The following is a 27,961-nucleotide window of genomic DNA, read 5'->3' on the forward strand; positions in this document are numbered from 1 at the left end:
AATGACGAGTCTCGTACATTATGAATACCCATATATTATTGCACGTAAATAAGCAAAAGGAACCTCCATGCGTCCAATACAGTCATATGGAATTATAATCAAAAGGAAACAACATAGTTGGGTCCCTAACCATCTAGTTATGTACAAAAATGCATTGGACATTTCAGAGGATTCTGGGTAGTGCTATGCAAAGATGCTACTCGATCATACAACTTAAAGCAGTGTCAAATAAGGAAGGGGCAACAATAGACGACTTGTTTCACAAAATCTTCATCAAATGGATGTGCCATGGAAAGGAAGGATAAGATCATAGCTGCTGATCAAGGCAAGGGTCCACGGGAGATTTTCCAAGTGTCCCCATGTATCCTGAAACGGTTCCAGACACACCAGAAACAACATTTTTCAACCAGGAGGTGCTGCGAGTCAGCAATCCGATATGTGTTTCCTCCTGCATTTCAAGCATGCTCTTCCTCTCTTCCTCCACCAATATGTCGAGCCATCTCTTAGCCATGAAAACCTTAATGGCTTCAACCCCTTCACTGACAACCTCCTTCGGTGGAATTACAAGAGGGTTTCCCTCCAAGTTGAGCTTGGTTAGATTCTCAAGCCGGCCAAATGTATCAGGGAGGGCGTGGATCTGGTTGTTGCTGACGTCAAGTTCTTTCAAATTGGTTAAATCACCAATTGTGTCAGGAAGTTCTGTTAGATCGCTGAAATTACTGCTCAGATTGAGTATCTCAAGGTTGGTCAATCTCCCTATAGCTAATGGCAAGCCTCGTAGCTCATTGAAATGTACGTCCAGGGTATGCAAAGATCTCATCTCGCCTATGGAAGAGGGAAGAGTACGGATCTTGTTCAAATGGATAGAAAGCTTTCTTAGGTTCATGAGTTCATAGCCGATGTTTGTAGGCAGATAAGTCAGCCTATTGAAGCCCGCATCCAACTCCACCAATGACCTAGAACAGTCAAAGATGGAACCAAATGGTCCAAGAAAAAAAATGCTGTCATGATCACCTGATAGATAGGACAGTAAACTTTCAACCAAATTCAACCTTGTGATTACCTGCACCTACAAATGCTGTCAGGCAAGGTAACAAGCTTATTTCCAGAAACATCTAGAATCTTCAATTTGAGCAGCAATCCAATGGAGTCTGGCAAAGAAACCAGAAGGTTTGAAGCAAGATTAAGCTCCTCGAGATTTTCTAGGCCTCCAATTGAATCAGGAATTGCCTGCTTCCCTCCAACATCAGGAAAATAGACATCAAGATTTAGAACATTAAATGTCAGTTACAGCAGGATTACAATATCCACCAAATCAATCCTTGCAGAAAAAAGACATTGTATTTACCATGATAATCCACTTTGACTAAGAAACACACAACATGCTAACGTGTTTAGGTTCAATTGTTCTGCAAGGATGATGACTACGGAACAAATAAATGAATTCAGGCCAAATTCATAAATGATCTATGCAGTTATGTTACTAATCCATTTAATGCTTTCCTGGTATAAACTCTTTTGATCTGCAATAGTTTCAATGTACAGGTGAGCTGGGTTCAGCTGTTTGCAAATTAATGGGATACATCTGCAAGTTAGAATTGTTCGTAAAATCCAGACTACTAAACAGATCGTATTACATGCATCGCACATGGGGCTGCAAACGAGCCGAGCCAAGCCTATAAAAGCTCAAGCTTGTTTATTAAGAATTTTATCAAGCTCAAGCTTGAGCCTCAGCCCAACTCAAGCTCAAAAATGAGGCTTGAGCTTGTTTATTTAAAAGCCTGTTGAGCCCAACCCTGAGCTCGAGCTTGAGCTCAGCTCATTTCTATTAAACGAGCTTTAAACAAGCTTCAAACAAGCTTTAAGCAAGCTACATACAAGCCTGTTCATGAGTTTTAAACTTAAAAATTATTATAAGCTTGATTTTAGGCTTGTTTATGTAGAACATATAAATTAATGTACTCTGATATATTTTAAATAAATATTAAATAATATAGCAACAAAAATTCTCAATTATAAAAACCACACATTTTTTCAAATTATACTCCAAACAAGCCTATAAACGAGCTTATAAGTGAGTTTACAAACAAGCTTGTTCACGACCCAAACAAGTTGAGCACCTTAAAGCTCAACCTTGGCTTGTTTACTAAACGAGCTTAAAAATCAAGCTCAAGCTTGTTTTATTTAACCAAAAACAAGCTTGAATGAGCCCTAATCAAGCCAAGCTTTGAGCCATTAGCAAGCAGCTCTGTTCACTTGCCACCCTAATCACGCAGGACACAATTTACCTATATCCTTTCTGATTAAAGAAACAGAAAGGTCCAGAACTACCATCCAAAATGGCACTAGCTTTCTAATCATCGGTTCTATCAAACAGAATACAAAACCATTTCAATAAGTTGATCCTTTTTTAACAACTGCCACAGCATTAGACACAAAAATTTAAGGTCTATGAGAATTTCAGCCACTGGCAGAACATAAGTGCGGTAAACAATAAGATAAATCACTAAGCAGAAAGATACAATGTTAAAAATACCCAAGTTTCAGTTTGCCTTCAGCCCAGGAGTTGCATCAACAATGCTTGCATGCATAAATGTAAAAACCTACAAGTTTTCATCCTAAGGGAACATTTTCTAATGGTTTGTTTGGACAATACTGGATTCAACCATGTCACGACCCCAAGGAACCCTAAGAATATATTAGTAATACATGTCATGTATTTTCTTTATTAGTTGCATTTTCTGTTGTTGTTGTTAGCATCTTCAATGGTAAGCCTATAAATAGGCTTTAGTAGTTAGAGGAAGTTAGCTAATGAATGAATTGAATTCCATTTTCCCTCTCTCAATTTCCCTCCATTCTCTCTCTCTCTCTCTCTCTGTAAATCTTCTCCAACTCTTGCTATTTCTTCCTCTCTTCCAGTCTAATCTCCCTCCATATCTTCCAAATTCCCTTCCTAAACCCTACCCAAACCCTAGGGTCATATCATTTGGTATCAGAGCCAACGATTCTCGACGGTGATCCGGAAGTTTTAGCAGTAACCAAGGCGATTTAGTGCAACTAAGCCTGGCGGAATTCCAGTGAATTGTAGGCGAGGTCGATTCCGTATTTCAATCCGACTTGAATTTTGAAGGCGCAGCAAACGGAGCAGCATCAGGTGGTAATGGCCAAGCTCAACCAACTCTTGTTCCGCTCTTGAAGGCGAAGCGGTACAGGGGAGTTCCGACAGAGACTCCAAGAAGATTGCAGCGGAGCCAGCGATTTCAGAGCCAGTGGTCGGTGATTGGGTAAGTGGACACAGGCTTGGGGAGATTACAAGTGATTACCATAAGAATCCAAGCGAGCTAGAATCCGCAACGAATCTAATACAAAACGGGAGGATCGAATCTGCATGCGCGGCCATATGCAATTGATTTCAGTGACAAACTCAGACTTGATAGGAAGAGGAGTTACGCAGCGGAAGTTGCTTCAGAAGCGAGATAGTGGACGGTGATTGGGTGGCGATCGAGAATTACTTAGATTCAGTGAGTAGTGAAGGCGCGACAATCCTTTGCAGTAGGTTTGGGAGTTGAGCTGTGAATTTCGACGATATACAGTAAGTATTTACAGAGATTGGCATCGTTCTGGGACTCGTTCCTGCTAGTCTTGTTTGACATTTTGTATCTCCATACATGGTGGTCGAGCGATTCCGACTCCGAGAGTTGGAGGACGACTTGGTCGTGTGAATTGAGGAACGTTGCAAACGAGCAGGCGGTCGGTTCTAAATTGGAAAACGATTTGGTCAGACAGATCGGGCTGTGATTCCGACGAGTTCATAACAGTCAGGCTCGTATTGTGGAGGTGTAAGTGGACTGCTAGAGTAGGCGTATTAGTAGTAGACGATTCTCGGCTACTGCATCGTAACAGGAGACGATATTGATAGGGTAGTTATTCTTGCAATTCCGACAAATTCAAGCAGTTCAACAAAGAAAAATCAGACTCGAAGATTGGTCTCGGTGGTGATTATTGGAGATTGTTCCTGAATCAAAGATTCAGGAAGATTATACAAAACGATTGATGGAAGATGGATTTCCGAGGCTGTTGATCATTCTAAAAAAAGGAACTATCAACCTTAAAAGTAACTAAGGGGAGGTTTCTGGTGTACTTGGAAGCTCACATGATCACTCAAGCATGACAAATAGAGGTGGAATTGGTGTTGTCAGAAGCCCTGGATTTAGTAGCAACAATAATGGAGTTGGTGGTTCTATTTCTAGCATTTTGCTGCTGCAGCAATGGGTAACCGCAATGTGGTTCCAGGACTTGGAGTGTCACCAATTCTGGGAAATGCTAGTCCTCAAATAACCAGTTCAATGGGAAATATGGTAGGTGGGGGAAGCATCGAGAGAAGCATGAGTTCTGGTGGAGGATTATCTATGCCTGGTCTTGCTTCTCGCCTAAATTTAGTTACCAACAGTGGCTCTGGAAATTTAAGTGTTCAAGGCCCTAACAGACTAATCAATGGTGGACTTCAACAAGCTTCTCCGCAGATGATTGCTATGCTAGGAAACTCCTATCCAACTGCTGGTGGGCCATTATCTCAGAACCATGTCCAGCTAACCAACCATCCTAGTTCTGCTAGAGGGTCTCAAGACAATTGGGTTCACTTCGTAAACAAGGCCTCAGAGTTAGTACCATTGTTCATCAAAACCAAGAGTTCAGCATCTAGAATGAAGATTTTCTGGCTTTACCGGGATTCAAAGGTGACAATGCTGGTTATGCCATGGACTTGTACGAAAAAGAACAGCTTCATGATAATAGCAAGTCTATGATGCAGTCTCAACATTTCTCTATGGGGAGATTTGATGGATTCAACTCAAGAGGAACTGAGGAAACTGGGGAAAATGATGTGCAGTCATGGGAGAGAAGTTGCGCTAACTTCAAGCAAACGCTGGATCGAATGGATGAAATGCTAGTTCAGCTTGCTAGGATGTATCGGGTCAGTATTTCAACTGAAATGGAGGTTAATCGGACTGAGTTTGTGGAGGATCGAGGTGACCAATTTGGAGAGAAGTTAATGACTGAAGCGATTGACGAATTTCACAAACTTAAACAGGTTGGATCGGTGATGGAGTATCAGGACAAGTTTGAAGAATTAAGGTCTTTAATGTTGACCTTGCAACCTGCCTTAACAAAGAGATACTTTGTCTCCAATTTTATTAGAGGTCTGAAGGACGAATTGAGGCCCTTGGTTAAGATGATGATGCCTGCAACTGTGAAACAAGCGGCTGAGAAAGCAAGGGATCAAGAACGCGCCTTGGAAGCCATATTTAGAAAGAATGAGCTGTAGCCTAATAGATCTACTTAGAGCAGCCAACAGATTGAAGGAGCCTCTATGGCTGCAAATCAGATAGAACACGAATTTGAGGAAAACTTGGAGTTGGACCAGCCAATTGTAACAAAAAAATCCAGCAAGGAGGAAAGAACAAGCAAGGCGGTAGATGGGAATCACAGTTTATATGTGCAGGAAGTAAGAGATACCCCAATGAAGGAGACCTCTACTAAAGTTGAGGAAGGAGCAGATGCTGGGGAGATAGTGGAGGAATTTTTTGTGGAGAGAAACGAGGCTCTTGCTGCTTTGCTTGTTTATATTTCCATGGGAGAGTGGCAGCATCGAATCAGGTTTTGGCCTGCAAAGCAGTTCAAATTACTCTCTACTGTTGGAGAGGATAGGGTGGAAAGCGTTACCGATCAACTAGAATTAATTTTGAGAGCAACAAGGAATGGGTGGATGGCTGAAATAGGTGTTGCAACAAATCCTAATATTGCTGTTTTTGGAGAAAAAGACACGGAAAGGCAAAAGAAAAGGAGAATACGAGATAAGAACAAGAAAAGGCAAAGAAGAAACCACGTTGTTAAGGCTGGAATCGGTTGAGGAATGGGGTCAACAACTGCCAATTCTTGGGGACAAGAATTGTTTGAAGGGGTGGGGATTGTCACGACCCCAAGGAACCCTAAGAATATATTAGTAATACATGTCATGTATTTTCCTTATTAGTTGCATTTTCTGTTGTTGTTGTTAGCATCTTCAATGGTAAGCCTATAAATAGGCTTTAGTAGTTAGAGGAAGTTAGCTAATGAATGAATTGAATTCCATTTTCCCTCTCTCAATTTCCCTCCATTCTCTCTCTCTCTCTCTCTCTCTGTAAATCTTCTCCAACTCTTGCTATTTCTTCCTCTCTTCCAGTCTAATCTCCCTCCATATCTTCCAAATTCCCTTCCTAAACCCTAGCCAAACCCTAGGGTCATATCAAACCAACGTTTTGGACCAGAACCATTAGCATTTTTGTTAGAATCCATGAGTTGGGGATAGACTCTTATGGTGATATATGCTAGAGGGGATGCTAGCTTAAGGTTTGTGTTAGTGTGGCAAGGCATCATTGTACTTTGATTAATATCATAACGGATTAAAACTCTCTGGTGTACTAGAGTGGAGTAGGCTTGGAAGAAGTTGAAGTGAACCACTATAAATTTGTGGTGTCTTATATCTCCTACCTCCTTAATCTATCACAAGCATTCATTTTTCAAACAAGTCTCCCTTCGCATTTTGGCAAATGTTTGTAACTTGCCAGCAGCTTCACGTTGGATGAGGAGTTCCGAAGGAGATTTAAAATTCAAAGGAAAAGATCAAGTCAATGGATGCGGATAACAAGAAGAATCTGATAATGTTGATATTTAAAGCTTGTAATTTTAAGTTGTAAAGTTTGTTGTAGAGTTTATATTTATCTCCTAAGTTTTAGAGATAGATTATCTATTTTCTAGGAGCTTGATAATCCTAATCTTCTCCTATATTATAGGAGAACATTTAGGAAATAACTTGTATATATTTTTTCACAGATTTCATAGAAATTAATCAAGCCTTAGATTATTTTCGACTTGTTTCATGGTATCAGAGCCTGCTCTTCGATCTTGAATCAACCTCTGCCCGTTTTTTCATCCAAGTTCGTGCCTACGTCAATGGCCGACATCCAACCTAATCCTACCCTAACCGAGGCATCAACCACTAGCTCTCCAAGTCCTCTTCCTTCTTCGTCCTTTCCGTCTTAGCAAAACAATCCCATAATTTCCATTGCTAATCACCCTTTGCAAATTAGTCAACATAAGTTAAATGAGAGTAATTTCAGAGAATAGTTTCAATCGGTTATGTTGGTGATTAAAGGAAAGGGTAAAGCTGGTTATCTAACAGGATCTATTCCTATTCCTCCTGCAACTCCAGCAACCTATGGAGTACGAGAGACAGAAAATTCAACCATTATGGCATGGTTGATCAACTCAATGGAGCCGAGAATAAGTAGGACTTATCTTTTCTATAAAACAACAAAAGAAATCTGGGATTCGGTGTAGGAGATGTATTCGAACCTAGAAAACTCCTCTAAGTGCTTTGAAATCAGGTCAGCTATAAGATCTACTACATAAGGTACCCTAGGTGTTACCGAATACTTTAATACTTTAGTAGAATTGTGGCATGAAATGGACTTATGTCATACTATTAGTTGGGAATCTCCTGCTGATAGTATTAAATACAGTAAGATGGTTGAAAAAGACTGAATTTTTGATTTCTTGTATGGGCTTAACACTAATCTCGATGAAGTTAGAGGAAAGATTTTGGGTTCAAAACCCTTACCAGCCCTAAGAAAGGTCTTTGTAGAGGTTAGAAGAGAAGAAAGTAGACGTAGGGTAATGCTGCAACAAGCAAAACCGGTTCTAAACCATCAAAATTCAGCACTAGCCACAACCAAACAAGGGGAATCTTTATCACGGAATCCAAGAAGGGAAAAATTGTGGTGTGATCATTGTAAGAAACCATACCACATGAAGGAAACATGCTGGAAAATCCATGGCAAACCACCCAACTGGAAGCCAAGAATGAAGAAGGAAAATCCTAGATCTGCCTATGCTACCGAAGTTTCTACTGAAATCAAAACCAGCCCAAGTTTGAATCTATCCAAGGAGCAAATCCAAGCTTTATACAGGCTACTAAATCAAGGTGCAAATCAGTCAGGTTCTTCTAATCCTCAATCCTCCCTAATTACCAAGAGACTGCCTAAGAATGTTTGGATAGTTGATACGGGGGCTTCTGATCATATGTCAAGTGCTGAAAACCTAATGACTGATTATACTCCATGCCATTCCTCAATTAATATTTCAATGGCTGATGGTACCACTTCTCCTGCCTTGGGAATTGGCATGATTTGTGTGTCAAAACTAAAGCTACAATTAGTACTACATGTCCCAGGAATAAAATACAATATGTTATCAGTTAGTAAGTTGACAAATGACATGGGCTGTAGTGTAACATTTTTTTCCCTCTCATTGCGTTTTTCAGGACCAAGCATCGGGGAAGATGATTGACAGTGCTAGAGTGATGGATGGTCTTTACTACTTGATTGGTGATATCCCAAATTCTTCTCACAATAAAGTTGCCCTAAACGTAACTGTTAGTGACAAAGTCTTGTTATGGCATCAACGTCTAGGGCACCCTAATTTCCCTTATCTTAAATCATTGTATCCAGAAATTTTCATCAATAAAGATCAAGTTTTCTCATGCTAACAGTGCACTATTGCAAAACAGTCTAGATCTCACCATTCTATTCAATCTTATAAACCCTCTAAACCCTTTCATTTGATACATAGTGACATTTAGGGTCCCTCTAAATGTCCTAATGTCAATGGTTTTAGATGGTTTATAACTTTCATTGATGATTACTCTAGGGCTTGTTGGGTGTACTTAATGAAAGAAAATCATAAGCAAATAACATTTTCAAAAGATTTCATACATTCATTTTGAATATGTTTCAAACTTCTATACATAGCTTTCGCATTGATAACGGCCGAGAGTATTTTTCTAATGAATTCACCAACTACTTGGCCGAGCATAATATCCTTCACCAGAGCTCATGTCCTTACACACCCTAACAAAATGGGATTGCTGAGAGAAAAAACCGCCACCTTCTAAAAGTGGCTAGGGCCATAATGTTCACCACCAATGTTCCTAATTTTTATTGGGGTGAAGCTGTCCTCACAGCTGCATACCTAATAAATCGGCTTCCATCTAAACCTTTGAAGTTCAAAACCCCCCTTAGCATTCTTTGTGACTCATATCCAGATATACCCTATCTTTCTTCTCTTGATCCTAAGGTGTTCGGGTGCATTGTGTATGTTCATAACCATAATCCATCTCGTTCCAAATTAGATCCCAAGCATACAAATGTATCTTTCTTGGGTACTCTCCATCCCAAAAAGGCTACAAGTGCTACTTTCCAACCACCCACAAATTCTATATTTCCACTGATGTCACATTCTATGAGCATCTACCATTTTATCCCTCTCTTGACTCTCTTATAGCAACACCCAGCACTCACCATGACCCTATTCCTTCCTTGCCTCCGCTTGCTCCTAACCTGCCAGTGTATTCTCAAGGGGGAGCATCTCAAGGAGCCACTGATAATACACTGGCAACAATTCCTACAGCTTCTCCTATCTCGCACACCTCTGGCTCTTCCTCAAAGTGTTCTCCTACTAAATCCGGGCATGAGAAAACAGCCTCCAGCCCAAATCCAGCAGCTAACAATCCTTTGTTTGTCTACTCTAGAAGACCCAAAGGCCATCCTGAACCTAATGTGATGCGGTCACCAATCAAGACTCGGCCCAAGGCCGACCCAACCAAATCGAAACAGTATCACCAAAATAGTAGTGCCATAATGTTATTTTAATACTTCTTAAGTTTTAGAATTCTACTTGATTTAGGATTCTACTTCATGTTTCTACTTGATTTAGGATTCTACTTCATGTTTGATTAGAATTTTATTTTTATTAGGATTCTAGTTAACTTTTATTTGTGATTTATTTCTATTATGATTCTAGTTGGATTTTGTTTTTCAAATATTATATGGATTTGGATTAGCTAAATACTATAAATATGCCTAGGATTTAGAGTTTGTAATCAAGTTTTTCTTAATCAAATTTCAGCAACCTATTTGGGCTTTCTTAGCAAAACAGTCTTGTTTTTGCGTTTTCTTGAAAGCCAAGCTTTGGCCATTGAAGTTTGCTCTTTCAAGAGTTTATTTTGATGTGTTTTCTTCACACACGCGCTACACGCTGCGTCAGGTGGTATCAGAGCGGTTTATCAACCAATCAGATGGTTAATCTTGAAGGTAACGGTAGCAACCAGCCTCGTGACGGTGATCGGGGGCTACCCGCGGTTTGGAGAGCAATCGAAGAACAACGAGAAATAACTCGTACAAAGGAGCAGCAACTGGAGCGAATCCGCAACCAATTGGGCGTTTTACAACGAGTTAAGGATAATCGGAACCGGACTAATGGCATGAATCAAGCCGGCTATGTTAAACCGGGAAGACCAGCCATTAATCCTGTCCTCATTAATCCTAGAAGACGAATGATGGATGATAGCGACGATGAGGATGATCTTGGTTGTATGATAGCCAACCCTAGTGGTAAAGGGGTCAGGAGGAATGCGCAGCAACACAACTATTGGGGAAACGTTGAGTATAAACTAAAGAATGGCTTTTCGATGAGTTTGAAGCTTGATTTCGAAGATTATGCTGTCCCAGCAACCTCAACGTCTACAAACTCAAGTCTGATTTATGCTGCTAACATGACAGAAACTCCAAGGTTTTTGACTCATACTGGGGTATTTTCCAATCCTGAGGACTCAGGCATTGCTTCGCAACCCAATGATTGTGGCATTTCTTCTGATCGACTTGCGACTGTAAAGGAGATGGAGGTCATGGTAGCAAATCCTTCTACAGTTTATTCAAGCTCTGGCATGGTTGAATCGAAGGCAATAAGATCTACCAGATTAGAGAAATGCTCAAGATGGAAGGTTCAACGTCCTCAATCTAATAGTAATAATACAATGGAGGTGGAGGGCAACAAACATGGTGATGGTTGGACCCATGCCAACGAAGATAGGGTTAAGAGGGGAAGGAATGTCTTTGCTTATGTTCCCTTAGTAGAAAAGTTCAAACAGTTCAAGAAGATGTCAAATAAAAGTTGCACAAATAAGAAGTACAAGGCGACAGCTGACAAGCATGGGAAGCACAAGGTATTTGAGGTTGGAGATGAAGTCATGATATTCTTGAAAAATGAACGGATTCTAGCAGGAAAGCAGAACAAGTTCAAGCCAAAGAAGTATGGTCCTTACAAGATTCCAAAGAAGACCAATGACAATGCTTATGTTGTGGATTTGCCTAATCATATGGGTATTTCTAAACATTCAAAGTGGCTAATCTCTCTTCGTACTTATCGGATGTGGATTTGTCCAAACAGAATCAAAATTCGAGGTCGAATTTTTTCTCAAGTGAAGGTGAATGATGCGATCACCAATCAAGACTCGGCCCAAGGCCGACCCAACCAAATCGGAACAATATCACCAAAATAGTAGTGCCATAATATTATTTTAATACTTCTTAAGTTTTAGAATTCTACTTGATTTAGGATTCTACTTCATGTTTGATTAGGATTTTATTTTTATTAGGATTCTAGTTAACTTTTCTTTATGATTTATTTCTATTATGATTCAAGTTGGATTTTGTTTTCCAAATATTATATGGATTTGGATTAGCTAAATACTATAAATATGCCTAGGATCTAAAGTTTGTAATCAAATTTTTCTTAATCAAATTTCAGCAACCTATTTGGGTTTTCTTAGCAAAACAGTCTTGTTTTTGCGTCTTTTTGAAAGCCAAGCTTTGGCCATTGAAGTTTGCTCTTCCAAGAGTTTATTTTGGTGTGTTTTCTTCACACACGCGCTACACACTGCATCATAATGCCAGCCTACCATTGCCCTTAGATGTTAGTCCAATGGAGGATGAACCAGATGTGGTTGTTGGCAACATCAGTGACACAAAAGCAAGGGGAGATAGAGCAGGGAGAGACACTACTGATAGTAGGGAAGATGGTTTAGATTGGGTTATTCCTATAGCCCCACGTAAAGGGGTAAAAGGTAAGATCATGTGTGAAATACCCAATTTCCAACCACCTAACCTATACAAAGTTGTCTTCTCAGTTTAAGGGTTTTGTTGCCAAGCTTGACAACATTGCAATTCCAACAAATATTCATAGTGCAATGAGTGATCCTAAGTGGAAGAAGGCTGTTATGGAAGAAATGGGTGCCTTAATTGAAAATCAGACCTGGGAGATAGTGAAACTTCCACCAAACAAGAAGACAGTTGGCTGCCGGTGGATCTTCACTATTAAACATAAGGCAGACAGGAGTATTGAAAGGTATAAAGCAAGGTTAATGACCCAAGGTTTTACACAAACCTATGGAATTGATTATGAGGAGACACTTGTTGCTAAGCTGGATTCTATAAGAGTATTGTTGTCTATTGCTGTAAATTTAGATTGGCCTTTACTTCAATTTGACATTAAAAATGTTTTTCTTAATGGTGATTTGGATGAAGAAATATATATGAGAATTTTCCCAGGTTTTGAGAAAAAAATTGGCAGTGGAAATATGTGCAAACTGAAAAAATCTCTATATGGATTGAAGCAATCACCAAGGACTTGGTTCAAGAAATTCAATATGACCTTAAATCAATTGGGATATAAACAATGACAGGCCGACCATACATTGTTCATAAAATCCTCAACGGGTGGAAAGAAAGCAATACTAATAGTTTATGTTGATGATATTATTATGACAGGAGATGATTTCCAAGAGATTGAAAACTTGAAGAATAAATTGAGGGTGGAATTTCAAGTCAAAGACCTAGGGAGTATGAGATGCTTCCTTGGAATGGAGGTGGCAAGAAGCAAAGGAAGCCTATTCATCTCCCAACGAAAGTATACACTTGATCTACTAGAGGAAACTGGAATGCTAGCCTGCAAGCCGATTGCTACTCCATTAGAAAAAGGGTGGAATGTTGAAGAAAAGGATGATACTCCAGTGGAAAAGGAAAGCTACCAAAAATTAGTTGGAAAATTAATTTATTTTTCACTAACAAGGCCAGGCATAGCTTATTCAGTAAGTATAATTAGTCGATACATGCATTCTCTTACTCAAAAACATATAAATGCAGCGATTCATGTTCTTAGATATCTAAAAGGTACACCTGGAAAAGGGATGTTGTTTCAAAAACAGATGAAAGAGGAATTGAAGGCTATCTAGATGCAGATTAGGCTGGATCTAGAGAAGATAGCAAGTCCACCTCTGGTTATTTCACCAAGCTCTGGGGTAACATTATCACATGGAGAAGCAAGAAGCAATCGGTTGTAGCACGAAGTAGTTTTGAAGCCGAATTTCGAGCCATAGCTCAAGGAATATGTGAGGTCATATGGTTGGAAAGGATCATGGAAGATTTGGAAATACCTTTATCTCATAAAATAAAGGTATTTAGTGATAACAAATCAGCCATTAGCATTGTGAAAAATCCGGTCTAGCATGACCAAATGAAACATATGAGGATAGATAGGAGCTTCATAAAAAGAGAGATTGAAGAAGGAGGGATTGACTTATCTTATGTTCCTACCACTGATCAAGTAGCTGATGTGTTCACAAAAGCTGTTACAAGACCAATATTTGAAGCATTGATTGGCAAGCTGGGAATGATGTCTATCTATTCTCCAACTTGGGGGGGAGTGTTGGATGAGGAGTTCCGAAGGAGATTTAAAATTCAAAGGAAAAGATCAAGTCAATGGATGCGGATAACAAGAAGAATCTGATAATGTTGATATTTAAAGTTTGTAATTTTAAGTTGTAAAGTTTGTTGTAGAGTTTATATTTATCTCCTAAGTTTTAGAGATAGATTATCTATTTTCTAGGAATTTGATAATCCTAATCTTCTCCTAAATTATAGGAGAACATTTAGGTAATAACTTGTATATATTTTTTCACAGATTTCATAGAAATTAATCAAGCCTTAGATTATTTTAGGTTTGTTTCACTTCATAACAGTGAACTTGTCAATCATTGGGAAAACTTGTAAAATCCCAATTCATGCCCCCTCCCCCCTGCTTTTCTTGGGTTATTTCAACCTACTCAATTCTAACAACCAACAGGAGTAATATGGCAAATGGCTGGTAGAAGTGTGTCACATACCTAGGGTTGTGATTGGAATTTGGGAGAGAAACTAGATGATAGAATTAAAGGAGGGTGAGAGAATTCAAAGAGAGAGTTAAGAGGGAGAGATTAGAGAGGAAACAAGAGAGAGAGAGAGAATTAGGGAAATAAGAATCACTTCATTCATCGACATGCATTTCTCTACATTTTAGGGCCTATTTATAAGCTATTCAATAGTAACTGAAATCTGGAAAATAACACCCATGTGCTCCTAACAACTCACAAAATACCTCCTACTAACTACTACAACCTTATTGCAATAATGCCCTTCTCACTACCCATGAGTTGTGACATTCCCCTCCCTTTGAAAGGTTTCTTGTCCCCAAGAAACTTATTACAACCAAGCCATTGTTTCTTCATCCAATGCCTGTCCTCACCCATTGGTTTCTTCTTCGCTTTTCCTTCTTTTTATCTTGTTTTTCCCTTCTCTTTTGCTTTCTTTTTTCCTTCTCCTCAACAGCAACAGTAGTATGTCTTGCTGCCACACCAATGGAAACATGAGTAAGCAAAATAACAAGGGTCTCGGTTCCTTCAACAAAGAATCCCTTCCTTTTCTTCCTTTCATCTTGTTTCACTTTATCCTTCTGCATCCTCCATTGCTCTAAATCAGAAACATACTGCTGGAAGGTTTTAGTGTAATCAATTTCATGCAAGCATCCTCCCTTAACCTCTAACCATTCTTGAACTGCCCTCCATTGGTTATCCACTTCGATTAAGGCACAAATTTCCCTCCAATTAACTGATTTCTCAGTTGGAGTTACCTGATTTAGAGTAGGTAATTCAGCCACTCCTTCCATTCCTATTATTTCAAGGGAAATAGATTTAAAATCTCCACAATCTAAGGCTGTTGTGGGCGTTTCCATTCCAAGATCTTTGGCTCTCGGACTGTTAGCTAACATCTCAGCTTTATCCTCAACAGTTACCTCCTCCAACAGTATCATATTGAGGATTTTAGCAGCTGGATTTCCAGTACCAGTGAGAGTGCTTGAGATGTTGCCAATTGTTGGACTGTCATCCCCCAATTCTTCGATCCCTTCTACTGCTTCTTTTTCTTCCTCATCAGCTTCTTGCATCTCCAAATTAATAGCCTTAGAAGCTCCATTGATCATATAGGTTTTGGTCCTTTCTCCAAACCGGTTACACAAGTCAATTACAAATTGCGGCCAGCTCAATTCCACCATTCCCCAGCTCCAATTTAGGAACCAAACGTATGGAATTCCACTCAGATTAACTGCGGCCATTTTTACCTTCTTTTCAGCTACTCGATGTTGGTAGAACACCCGTTCACATTGCCAAATCCACCATTTTGGCCTATCCCTGTCAAACATCGGAATAGCCAATGGAGCAAGAGTGGGCAAATTGGCACTTGGAATTGAAGTTGACAAAGTCCGATTAGCAGTCTGAAATTTATGTGAATGCAGGATCAAAAAATCGTCCAGCTGCCTACGGAGGTCCTTAATTTCTTTTGTTGCAGCAATTAATCCTTCGGCCATCTCTTCAATTCAATTCCCTGAAATTACACCTTGCAACCGCCTCTTGATCAGCTTCCAAAAATCTCTTCCGAAATTTTCTTGTACTAAAATTCAGCAACCCAAGCCAATACAATTGTTACTTCTAATTCAGCAACATTAATCCACCTCAGACCTTGCCCTAGCAATAGCCTAAACCTGAATCAGTTTTTTTTTTAGCTGCAGCTGAATGTCCTCCAAATCAATCTCCGAGATCTGATCGAGTTTGTTCGGCCTTCAAGTTAGCCTATTATCAGCTTCCAACTCACCCAAAACCTCTGCCTTAGTTACGATGGAGTATCTAAGGACTGTCGCCTTCCAAATTTCAGCTTCTTAACAATTTGATTGGTTCCCGTTGCAACTTCTTGTGAACTGCCAACTCTCACTTTCCCAAGTCACTGAAATTCCGTCAGAAATCAGCTCATAGTAGTCGCCTAGGAGAATCACCCACCACACAGTAGTCGCCTTGGTTAAATAGCCAAGGATTCCACCTACTTCGCTTTAGCAATTCAAATATGAGCTGAAATTCACAGCCGCGAGACTTCTTCACTTCTCGCCCGAGTCAAATTAGAATTCACCTAAGACTCACCTCTCGCTTAACTTCCAAATCTAAGTTAAGGGTCACAATCAAAATCAAGGCAAATGAGAATCGCTGCTTGCGGAATTCTCCTCTGGACCGTTGCCGATGGCACCTTCTTTCACTACTCAGTCACATGCAGTGACCTGGACCTGAACTTCCGCACCTAACCGCGTTCAGCCTTCTCACCTCAACCACATACAACTAGTTTGCCGGAATCAAAGTGATTCAAGGATCAATAAGAGGCTTCCAAATCGGTTGCTAGCTTCCTTCGGTCAATCAGATTCAACAATCGCCCCAACCCATGCCCAATCACTGTCCAATTTGCTCCAGAATTTCCCAGAGTTTATTGCTTCTTGAATCTCCTTCCGTAACTTGTTCGATTCCACACCCAATCACCGACCAACGTCTTGCTTTTGAAGCAACTTCCGCTGCGTAACTCCTCCTTACCTGATATGATTTCGTCACTGAGAGCAATAGCCTATGGCCGCATGCAGATCACGATCCTCCTATTCTATATCAGATTCATTGCGGATTCCAGTATCGCCTGGATTCTTATGGTAATCGCTTGTAATCGCCCAAGCCTGCGTCCACTTCCAACCACACCACCCTGAACTATCTTCAGATTCTCTCGGAGTCACTGTCGGAACTCACCTAGCTGCTTCGTCTCCAATTCCGAGCCGAAATTGCTTTGCTCGGCCTCACCACTTGCAACTGATCTATAATCGACTGCCTTCCTTACTCATTAGAATCTCAATCGAAATCATTGGGGTTCCGCGCTCGCCCAGACCTTTTCCGCGCCTTCAAGTCCACTGAAAGTTAATCGAAGGACTCGCCTGTTCTGCTTCCACGCCTTGTCTCTTCCAGTCACGTTCCTTGTTATCAAGAGTCCTTCCAGTACGCTTTCAATTTCCGTATCGTCCAAACAGCAACATTCGCTTCAATTTCCGAATCATTGGAAAAACAACGTTCAATTTCGAATCATCACTGGACTCGAAGTGATTCATCGATCGCCTTCCGCCATTCCGAACACCTTCTGGCGCGCTTCAATTAAACCGATCAACACGCAGCCTGACATCGGAATCACAGTCGAGGACGACTGGCTCTGATACCATTTGTCACATACCTAGGGTTACCTAGGGTTGTGATTGGAATTTGGGAGAGAAACTGGATGATAGAATTAAAGGAGGGTGAGAGAATTCAAAGAGAGAGTTAGAGGGAGAGATTAAAGAGAAAACAAGAGAGAGAGAGAATTCGGGAGATAAGAATCACTTCATTCATCAACATGCATTTCTCTACATTTTAGGGCCTATTTATAAGCTATTCAATAGTAACTGAAATTTGGAAAATAGCACCCATGTGCTCCTAACAACTCACAAAATACCTCCTACTAACTACTACAACCTTATTACAATAATGCCCTTCTCACTACCCATGAGTTGTGACAAAGTTTTTTAAGAGAGAATCTCCTATTTCAAGTAAGAGGCTGGTTGAGAAGAGAGAGGAAGAAAATCAAGGGGATCTCTCCGAAAATTTTGAGAGCTTAGAGAAAGAGAAGGAGCAACAAGTAAATCAGTTAAGGAGCAAAGCATGTTCAGGAATGTTACACTTATACTGTTACAGCGATTTCAGAGCCGATCCCAAGCCCAAGTAAGGAAAAAGGGTTGCATTAAGTAGCTGAAAGACAGCATAAAAATCATTGGATCTTGCAGAAAATTAATCCTAGAGAGAATAAAATCGTTGTTCTTTCCCTTATGTATGATATCAATATATACACAAGACATCTACATAATGTAGGAGTCTAATCTAATCTACTTTACAAGATATTTATGTTATCTAAAATACAAATAATCTATCTTTAAAATTTAGGAAAATAATTAGAACTAGATAATCTTATCTTTATAAATCTTATCTCCGATAATTTAGGAGTCTTCATGATAGTCCTCTTTTGAATTCTTCTTTATCTTCTACACTCCCCCTCAAGCTGGGCTGAATATATTATTCAGGCCAAGCTTGGCACTTAGCTCATCAAACACTCTTCTTGGTAGTGGCTTAGTTAGAATATTTGCAACTTGGCTATTTGTGGAAGTATAGTTCAGTTGAAAAACTCCTTCTTCTAACTTCTCTTTAATAAAGTGCCTGTCAATTTCGACATGTTTTGTTCGATCATGGTGGACTGGGTTTTTGACAATACTAATAGCCAATTGGTTGTCACATAATACTTGTATTGGTTGTGCCATAGATACATGTAACTCTTGTAGTAATCGTTCTAGCCATATACCCTCATAGAACCCATGGGCCATAGCCCTAAATTCAGCCTCTGCGCTGCTCCTAGATACCACAGATTGCTTCTTGCTGCGCCAAGTAACTAAATTTCCCCAAACAAATGAGCAATATCCGGAGGTTAACCTTCTATCACAAATTAATCCTGCCCAATCAGCATCACTGTAAATCTTCACCCCTCGGTTAGTAGTTTTCCTGAACATTAGTCCTTTGCTTGGTGTCATCTTAAGATATCTCAGAATCCGATATACAGCTTCCAAATGTCCTTCTCTAGGATCATTCATGAATTGGTTTACCACACTCACAGGAAAACCTATATCTGGTCTTGTATGAGACAAGTATATAAGCTTTCTCACTAATCTTTGATATCTTCCTTTGTCCACTGGAGCACTTTCTTTGCCCACATCCAGCTTTAAAGTGGTTTCCATTGGTGTATCAGCTGGTTTGCATCCCAACATTCCTGTTTCAGTGAGGAGATCTAGGATATACTTTCATTGAGAAACTGATATTCCTTCTTTGGACCTTGCAACTTCCATACCTAAGAAATACCTTAGGCTTCCAAGATCTTTGATTTCAAATTCTTTTGCCAACACTTCCTTAAGCTTCCTGATTTTAGAGATATTGTCTCCTGTAACAATTATATCATCAACATATACAATAAGTATGGATATTTTACCTCCCAAGGAGTTTTTGATGAATAAGGTGTGGTCTGCCTGACATTGAACATATCCATATTTCTTGACTACCTTTGTAAATTTCTCGAACCAGGCTCTAGGAGACTGTTTGAGCCCATATAGTGATTTCTTTAATTTGCATACCTTGTTCTTTGTGAGATTAGTTTCAAATCCATGAGGGATTTCCATATATACCTTTTCTTCAAGGTCTCCATTTAAAAAAGCATTCTTCACATCCAATTAGTAGAGTGGCCAATCCAAGTTTACAGCTAGGGATAGTAAGACTCTAATTGTATTCAATTTTACTACTGGAGCAAAAGTCTCTTGGTAATCTATACCATAAGATTGAGTGAACCCTTTTGCCACTAGACGAGCTTCATACCTGTCAATTTCTCCATTTTCTCAGTATTTAATTGTAAATACCCACTTGGAACCTACAGGATGTTTTCCAAGAGGTAATTCAGTAATTACCCAAGTTCCATTTCTCTTCAAAGCCTTCATTTCCTCAAGAACTGCCTCCTTCCACTTAGGATGTTGAAAAGCCTCCTGAACTGTTCAAGGAACCTACACCTTACTGATATTTGATATAAAAACACTGAAATTAGGTGAGAGACCTTTGTAGGAAATGTAGTTGTGAATGGGGTGTTGAGTGCATGATCGTACTCCCTTTTTCAATGCTATAGGCCAATGTAAATCCTCATCCAAGGCTGAATTTTCTGAAATTTCAGAATTTTGGCCAGCAAGCATAGTCTTCCCCTTTTCCAACAATTCCGAATCCAGATCAGAATTTTTGTCAGCCTCAGGACATGTTGGTTCCCTACATTCTTTCTGTTTAGACCTTTTTCTAGAATAAACTTGAAGTTCATGAGGAGAGGGAGACGGATTTATAGGGTTTATAGGTGGCAGTGGCTGATTTTCAGGCTGTTGTTGTTGGTTAGATAGAGAAATTCCAAGTTCTGGTTGCTGGTGGTTAGGCTGAGGATCCCAAAAAGAATCCCAAAACTGATATTCTTGAGGATTTGGAGTATTCCCCCCTTGAATATTGGTTTTGGGATAATAAGGTTGTGTTTCAAAAAAGGTTACATCCATGGATATGAAAAACCGCTGAAGGCTAGGAGAATAACATTTGTAACCTCGTTGGTGTGGAGAATAGCCAAGGAATATACATTTGATGGATTTTGGGTCAAGTTTACTCCGAAATTAAGAGTGAATGTGAACAAATGAAGTGCACCCAAAAATCTTGAGAGGAAGGTGAGAAAGCACCCGGGTGTGAGGAAAAGAGGCAAGAAGAAGCTGACTAGGAGTTTGAAATTTGAGGATGCGTGAGGGCATTCTATTGATAAGATAGGTAGCCGTAAGAATAGCTTCACCCCAAAAATGTTTAGAAGTATGAGCAAAAAATAATAAGGATCGGGCCACTTCCAATAGGTGTCTATTCTTGCGTTCTGCAATCCCGTTTTGTTGGGGTGTATCAACACAAGAACTTTGATGAATGATGCCTTGTTGGGACAAATAAGTGCCTAGAATTGAATTGAATTGAAATATTCTTTAGCATTATCTATTCTAAGAACTTGAATGTTAGCATTGAATTGTCTTTTCACCATGGTATGGAAAGTTTGAAAAATGTGGCCAGTTTCAGATTTATCTTTCATGAGAAAGACCCAAGTAAGACGGGTATGGTCATCAATGAAAGAAATAAACCAACGAGCCCCGGTAACATTTTTGACTCTAGAAGGCCCCCATACATCACTATGAATCAAAGAAAATGTATAGGATGGAGTATACTTGAGACTAGGATAATGAGTCTGAACATACTTGGAATATTGACAAATTTCACATTGAAACATGTGTAAATCTGAATTCTTGAACAAAGAAGGAAACAATTTCTGAAGATAAGCAAAGTTTGGATGTCCTAATCTATAGTGCCACAACATAATTGCTAGGGGTGTGCAATCGGTTATAACCGAACCGAACAGCTCAAAAATTATGAACCGAACCGAACCGAACTATATGTAATAACCGAACCGAACCGACCGACCCACCCCAACTAACCGAGCTAACCGAAACCGAACTAACCGAAGCCTACACTATACTAATCGAACCGAACCGAAAATGAATCGAAAACGAACTAGAACACAAAAATAAACAAGAGACTGCCTTGCTGTTGTCGCCGGCCACCTAGTCGGCCGGTAATTCCGATGATCGGAACCGATCATCGGAGTCGCCGGCCACCTATCATCGGATTCCCCCAACCACGGTGACCCACATACCCAAAAATTAAAAACATCTAATGGTTAGATTTAGTAGATCTAGATTTCAAACTTTCAATGTAAAAGAAAAGTTGTACCTAGAAAACTAACCTAAAAACCATCGGCGTCATCTTCGTCTTTGGCCATCGGCATCATCTTCGTCTCCGGCCTTCGTCTTCGTCTTCGTCTTCGCCATCGGCGACGACGAGGGATGGTGGAGGGAGAGAGAAAAGATGAAGAGATGAGGCGGCCTGATCTACAAAGCCTCGAACTCTAAGAGCCTTCGTCTTCACCATCGGCAACAGCGAGTGATGGTGGAGGAAGAGAGAAGGGACGAAGATATGACCATGAGGCAGTGTTGCCGCGCGACTAGATCTGAGATCTATGAAGAGATGAGATGAGGTAGTGCTGCAGCCGGCCAGATCTCAAAGAGAAAGACGAAATGGTGAGAGGGATAGAGTCTTAGAGAGAGAATGACGAAGAGAAGAGTGAAGAGAAGACGGTAGCAGACATGGGGTGTCGCGCCCGTGTGAGGGAGGGGGGGCCGGTTCAGTTTGGTTTGGCAGGGGGGTTGCCGCGCCAGCGTGAGGGAGGGGGCGGTTCGATTCAGGGGGAGGGGGTATTGTTATTTGGTTCGGTTCGGTTTTTCGATTATTTTTACTAAAATAACCGAACCGAACCGAAGAACCGATTTTTAAGGGCAAAAATAACCGAACCGAACCGTTTCTTTTGAAAAACCGAACCGAAACGACCAAATTTGTCGGTTCGGTTCAGTTAGTTCAGTTTAACCAAACTTTTGCTCACCCCTAATAATTGCACTATTATTGGAATGAAAACTAGAGAAACAAGGAGGTGAAGTGGAATGACAATAGCTGGATTTTACTTCAATTTTTCTGGAGTCAGTCCCTTGAAGAATGTAGAGTCCCGAACATGCCTCAACACTGCCAATCATCTTCCCCAAAATCCGATCCTGAAATTCACATACATCTTTTGAGAATTTTGCAACACACTCCATATCAATAGTGAGCTTGCTAACAGATAAAAGGTTGCAGTCTAGATTAGGCACAAATAGGACATCTTTTAGTGTCAAACCAGTGGACAGAACAGCTGATCCAATTCCTGCTACTTTTGCTAATGATCTGTCAGCAATCCTTACCTTCCACTCTTTGTCACATGGCTGAATGTTTGTTAACAGTCCACCATTACTAGTCATGTGATTGGAAGCTCCTGAGTCAACAATCCATAGGATAGATAGCTTACTATTAGCAATAAAAGCATGTAAAGGGTTACCTTTGTGGGCTATAGAACCTGCTGCCACTGTAGAACCCTGCAACTGGGTTTTCCCAAAATTATGCTGCAGCCACTCCATCTGCTCTTTGCTAAATAAGCTTGAGTTTGAGGCCGAAGTTGTCTCTTCGGTTGCTGTAAAATTTCCCTTACTCTTCCTTTCATGTGCTGGTTTCCAATCCAGGGGCTTGCCATGGATATCCCAGCATGTATCCTTTGTGTGACCAGGTTTGTGGCAATGATCACACCAAGGACGACCCTTCTTCTGCTTGGGATTTGATAGGCTGCCTCCTCGGGTAAATAGGGCAGAATGTTCCAGGCTTGAATTTGAGGGCTTTAACATTAGTTTCAGCCTACTTTCTTCTCTGCAAACCTCAGCAAACGCCTCTCTAAGGCTTGGTAGAGGTTTTGAACCAAGAATCCTACCTCTCACACCATCTAGGTTTTTATTTAAACCAATCAAGAACTTATACAGCCGCTTCTTCTCCACTATTTCTTTGTATTTGGCAGAATCTTTAGTGCACTTCCATTGGATAGTATCACACTTATCCAATTGAAGCCAAAACTTATTCAAAGAATTGAAATATTGAGTGACTTGGGACTCACCTTGTCGTAAGTCATTGAGAACACTTTCTATCTCAAACAACTTGGAAGTATTCTCAACGTGGGAGTAGGCTTCTTTAACAGCCTCCCAAATTTCTTGGGCTGTATTGTATAACAAGAAATTCTCACCTATCTCATTGTTCATCGAGTTAATCAACCAAGACATCACCATGTTGTTTTCAGCCTTCCAGATCCAGTACTATGCTGCATCCTCTTTCGGTTTGCTGATTGCTCTAGTGAGGTAATCATCATTCCCTTTTCCACATATGAACATCATAACGGATTGTGACCACTGAATGAAATTCTGGCCATTTAGTTTATGACCGGTGATTGTGAATGGACTGTTGTTGTCCATGTTCACAGAATTGGTGGCTTGGAAAGGAACAATCTCAGAGGGTTGGCTGCTCACTCCGGCCATGACACAAGTTGATCAAGTCCAGCGGCTATGAAAGGGAACAAATCGGACAGAAACGCCTTAGTGAATTGGCGGAAATTGGCTAGGACTAACAGGGAAAAAAGAGAAGAGAATTATGCTCTGATACCATGCAGAAAATTAATCCTAGAGAGAATAAAATCGTTGTTCTTTCCCTTATATATGATATCAATATATACACAAGACATCTACATAATGTAGGAGTCTAATCTAATCTACTTTACAAGATATTTATGTTATCTAAAATACAAATAATCTATCTCTAAAATTTAGGAGAATAATTAGAACTAGATAATCTTATCTTTATAAATCTTATCTCCTATAATTTAGGAGTCTTCATGATAGTCCTCTTTTGAATTCTTCTTTATCTTCTACAGATCTTATTGCGAATTCTAGATAAGTATCATCTTGTTGAAGTACAACATATTAACCCATGTTAATTACCCCAATTAAGACCTTAATTAATGAGAATTTATATTGACATGTTACCATAATTCAGCAGGGAAATTTCTTAGAAAGGTCTAAGTGAAAAATTTAAGCTTGCAAGGGTGGCCAAAACTGTCAACAAGGTTACAAGAACGGTTCACAGTATAGCCTATGTGGCAGTTGACAGGATGGTACAAGTAGCCAACAGCTTGGAGGAGAGAAACTTTCGACAGCTTATGGTTATAACAAGTTGACCATTTCGATGTAATATTTTGAGGGCTTTAATGAGCATGAAACTATACCAAATTTTAATATGTTGTAGACTGAGATTTGGCAAACAATTAGTAATGCAAAGATTGCATTTTGATTAACATACCGGGGATTTATTTAACATAGAAGCTGCTCGAATGGGTTAGAGAGGCCAGCCAGCCACCACCATTGCTGGAAGGACCAACCCATCACTGGAACCACGGAGAGAGAATATTTGTGTGCGGGTGTGTGTGTGAAAGAGAGAGAGAGATAAGGGAGGAACCATCACCTGAACCATTGTCATCATTGTGCTCAACCAAAGCCATTGTCATTGACATTGTCCTCAGCCATTACCATCATTGTCCTTGGCCATCATTCTGGTCATCCTTGACTGACCCCCCCTCCCCCTCTCTTTGTTGGGTTAGACCCATCACACCTGTTGCGGTGGGGTTTAAAACACCCTTTTGCTGGGGGCAATGGAGTTCCTCCGATTAACAGAACAAGAGAGGGAGAGAGAGGGAGGGACAAAATGAGTTTGATAAGGTCAAGGGAGGTCCCTAACGTTTCTGAAAACACAAGGGTGCTCGGTGCTTTTTTGCCAAGCCTCAGGGCCATGCCCATCTTGCAAACTAAGCTAAACCCTCTATGGTAAATTGAACAATTATCACTCCTAATTGAGCTAGTTTACCCTTTCAAACCTAGGAATGTTAAATTTTCAATTGTCTTCGTAACATACTGGTGAAAGACAAACTGTATAATATATGCAAGCATAATATTGACTAAAATATAAGAACCAAACATACAGGACTTTTGGGGTTGTCCTCGCAATACAGTGCTCAATGAATGCGGGGAAAAAATTACACACACTACTAAAGCAACACAAAAAAATTCAAATCAACATGAGTCAAAAAGAAGTGAGCCTGAAACATAACGACTCCATACAAAAGCAACGCTCTAACCATGAGTCAAGTAGGTCTAGTTGAACCAAGTCTCGATGTGAGGAAAAAAAACTATCAACGAAAGGAAGAAGAAGGCAAGAGATGGTATCATGGTAAACAGGAATAGTTAGTTGTATGAAAATAACTGCCAAAGCACTGGAAATTTTTTTGGGAAACAATAAGACATTTCCAAGCATGAAGCACAAAAGAACTTGGCACAGTTCAAATAACAGAAACATGAACAGATGGCTTGAAAGCCTAATGCTGCTTAGTTTTAATTAGTCAAGCATTAAATGAAGCAGCAAATGCTCAAATGTGTATTTTTCTTCCTTTCATTTCATTTTTACCAAAGGCCAAAGTAATATTATCTAGTGAATTGGCACAGATTGCTCAAGAGGAGATCATAAACACCTTAAATGCATTTTTCTCTCCTCACAAACTATGAGGATGACAGACATTCCCATAGCCAAACTATGCCCATAGGCGCCATATATGCATTTTAAACCCTAGTGTTAGGTTCACTACTCTCCTTCTCAAACTCTCGTAGTTGTCTATGGCTGTCTAAAACCTTCACATCATTGAGAACAAACTAATCCAAATTCATGTTTGGGGCTGGCAATATTACGCAGTAAACTTGAGCCAAATTTTTCTCCCTCCTGTAAAAGTAATTTAAATTCATGCTAAATAGTAGATTGCCAGCTACCCATAAGCCCTGGGGGTAAAAAGACAGGCACCAAAGTTAAGAAAGTGCAACGATGGCATGTTTGGTACAATTCCAATCAATAGCATACCCTAGTGGTACATTCAAATTGTGTAAGAAACATGTACATCGTGCCTCTGATATTCTAATTTAATGTGTGTAACCCTGTTACAGCACTTTACGAGCCAATATGGAAGCTATACCCCATTACAAATTATTACACCTATTATTGGCAAAATTCTCAGCCTTTTATTCTCCATTCTTCTTCATTTTATCAATTCTTAACCACATTCAAAACTATTCAATTTAGACTTGTAATATAAAGTTAACTCTCTGACCCAACATTAAGCAAAATAATAAATTTTTATTTTCAATTTCATTAATTACTTACTAAATTGCCCTAAAAATATACATAACTAACAAAATATAATTTCCGGAAAAAATAAAAAATGGAAATTATTGATTTTAGTTTTATTTATGTTCATACTTTAATTTTTTTTTTTTAATTAATGAATGTTATAGACAACTAAAGCAAATGTTCCTTTTAACCTTTTGTGTTTTTAACTCAAGTTATTTGAACCAATGCTAAGTTACGAATTAATGTAACTGAAAAAACATTATTAACAATAATGCTTAACCATGTTATTTGATAAAGTTAAACTTATGCTCTAAATAATTTGACAATGTTACTTTTTTCTTTTGTATTTATAACTTATTTGAAACAGATGCAAGGTTACAAATAATATCTTCACCAAAAATATAATTAAGAACAATGCTTAAACATGTTAATTGATAAAGCTAAATTCATGTTCTAGAGAATTTGATATTAATCTTAGTGATGCAAAAACATCCCAGTTCTTAGCAGGGTGATAAATTTTGGGTTTCAGGTTAACCAAACTCAATCCACCGCTCATACTTAGTCACCATCAACATACAGTTCCAAGTAAACCATTCCAGAAGTTCCCATGTCCTAATGCAGTAGCTAATCCTAACAGCCACATAACAGAGCAGCTCAATAAGTAATGCTCTTAATTAGAGGTCAAAATTATCTTTTTGAAATTATGCAAAGCAAGAGAATAAGGCTTGCCTCAAGTTGGTTAGATGACAGGTTAAGCGCGCCCAGCCCGCGAAGCCGGCCAAACGCCTCCGGTATCAAACGCAGCCGCTTTCCCGACAGATCGATCCTCTCTAACCCCTTCCCGGACGCCTGCTGCAAAATCCCAACCACCTCCTCATTTTGCTCCACCTCCACCACCCGATCTCCCTCCTCCACCTCCTCCTCCACACGGCCGCCAGCCAATGCCGCCTCATAAATCTTCTCCAATTTAGCCTCGGCTTTTCTCAACATCCTCCCGTATGACTCGTGCATTTCATCCAACGCAATCACCGCCCTGTACAGCTGCCTCTCCCTCTCCGCCGTTTCCCGGCAACTCTTCTCTTTCTCGGCGAGCCGCAAGTTCCACTCCAGCCGGTCGGCCTCCGTCGGCCGCGGCGACAACACTATCCCCTCGAGCTGCTTCGAGAGCTTCGTGTCAATCTCGACCACCTTGGCCTTGGCGACGTCGACAGTCTCATGGTCCGGCCGGTCCCCTAGGGTTTGGAGCACGGAGCGGGCCTGAGCCACCTCAGAGACCGCCGACCGCATAGCCTCGATCACCTCGGGGTCCGTCAATCGCGGCATCCGATCCTCCAGATCGAATTGTGGTTCCCCCAACATCGACGCACCAGGCGGCGGCTTCTCGACGTCAAATTCTGCACCGGCCGCATGTTTGGGGCCGATACTCGGGAGCTTCGACATCACATAGGAGAGAATCGGAAAGCTATTAGGGTTTGGATCCATCGGAGAGGGAGAGGGAGCAGAGAGCAGAGAGATATCCTTTCGATTTCTATAAGTGGATGCGCTTATAACTGTATTTAT

The 27,961-nt window shown here is 40.2% G+C and overlaps 1 protein-coding gene across 1 annotated transcript; it reads right to left on the bottom strand.

The window, feature by feature from the left end:
• Window positions 1-14: 14 nt before the first annotated feature.
• On the bottom strand, window positions 15-27,954 carry LOC127789928 (plant intracellular Ras-group-related LRR protein 9-like). Its single transcript, XM_052319030.1, has 3 exons — window positions 27,131-27,954; window positions 1,064-1,230; window positions 15-956 (listed from the first exon to the last, which is right to left on the bottom strand). Exons 1-3 carry the CDS (start codon window positions 27,881-27,883, stop codon window positions 308-310), a joined length of 1,569 nt encoding a protein of 522 aa, XP_052174990.1. The 5' UTR covers window positions 27,884-27,954; the 3' UTR covers window positions 15-307.
• Between the last annotated feature and the right edge of the window lie 7 nt (window positions 27,955-27,961).

This window comes from Diospyros lotus, chromosome 14, assembly GCF_014633365.1.
Source record: "Diospyros lotus cultivar Yz01 chromosome 14, ASM1463336v1, whole genome shotgun sequence".
NCBI lineage: Eukaryota > Viridiplantae > Streptophyta > Magnoliopsida > Ericales > Ebenaceae > Diospyros > Diospyros lotus.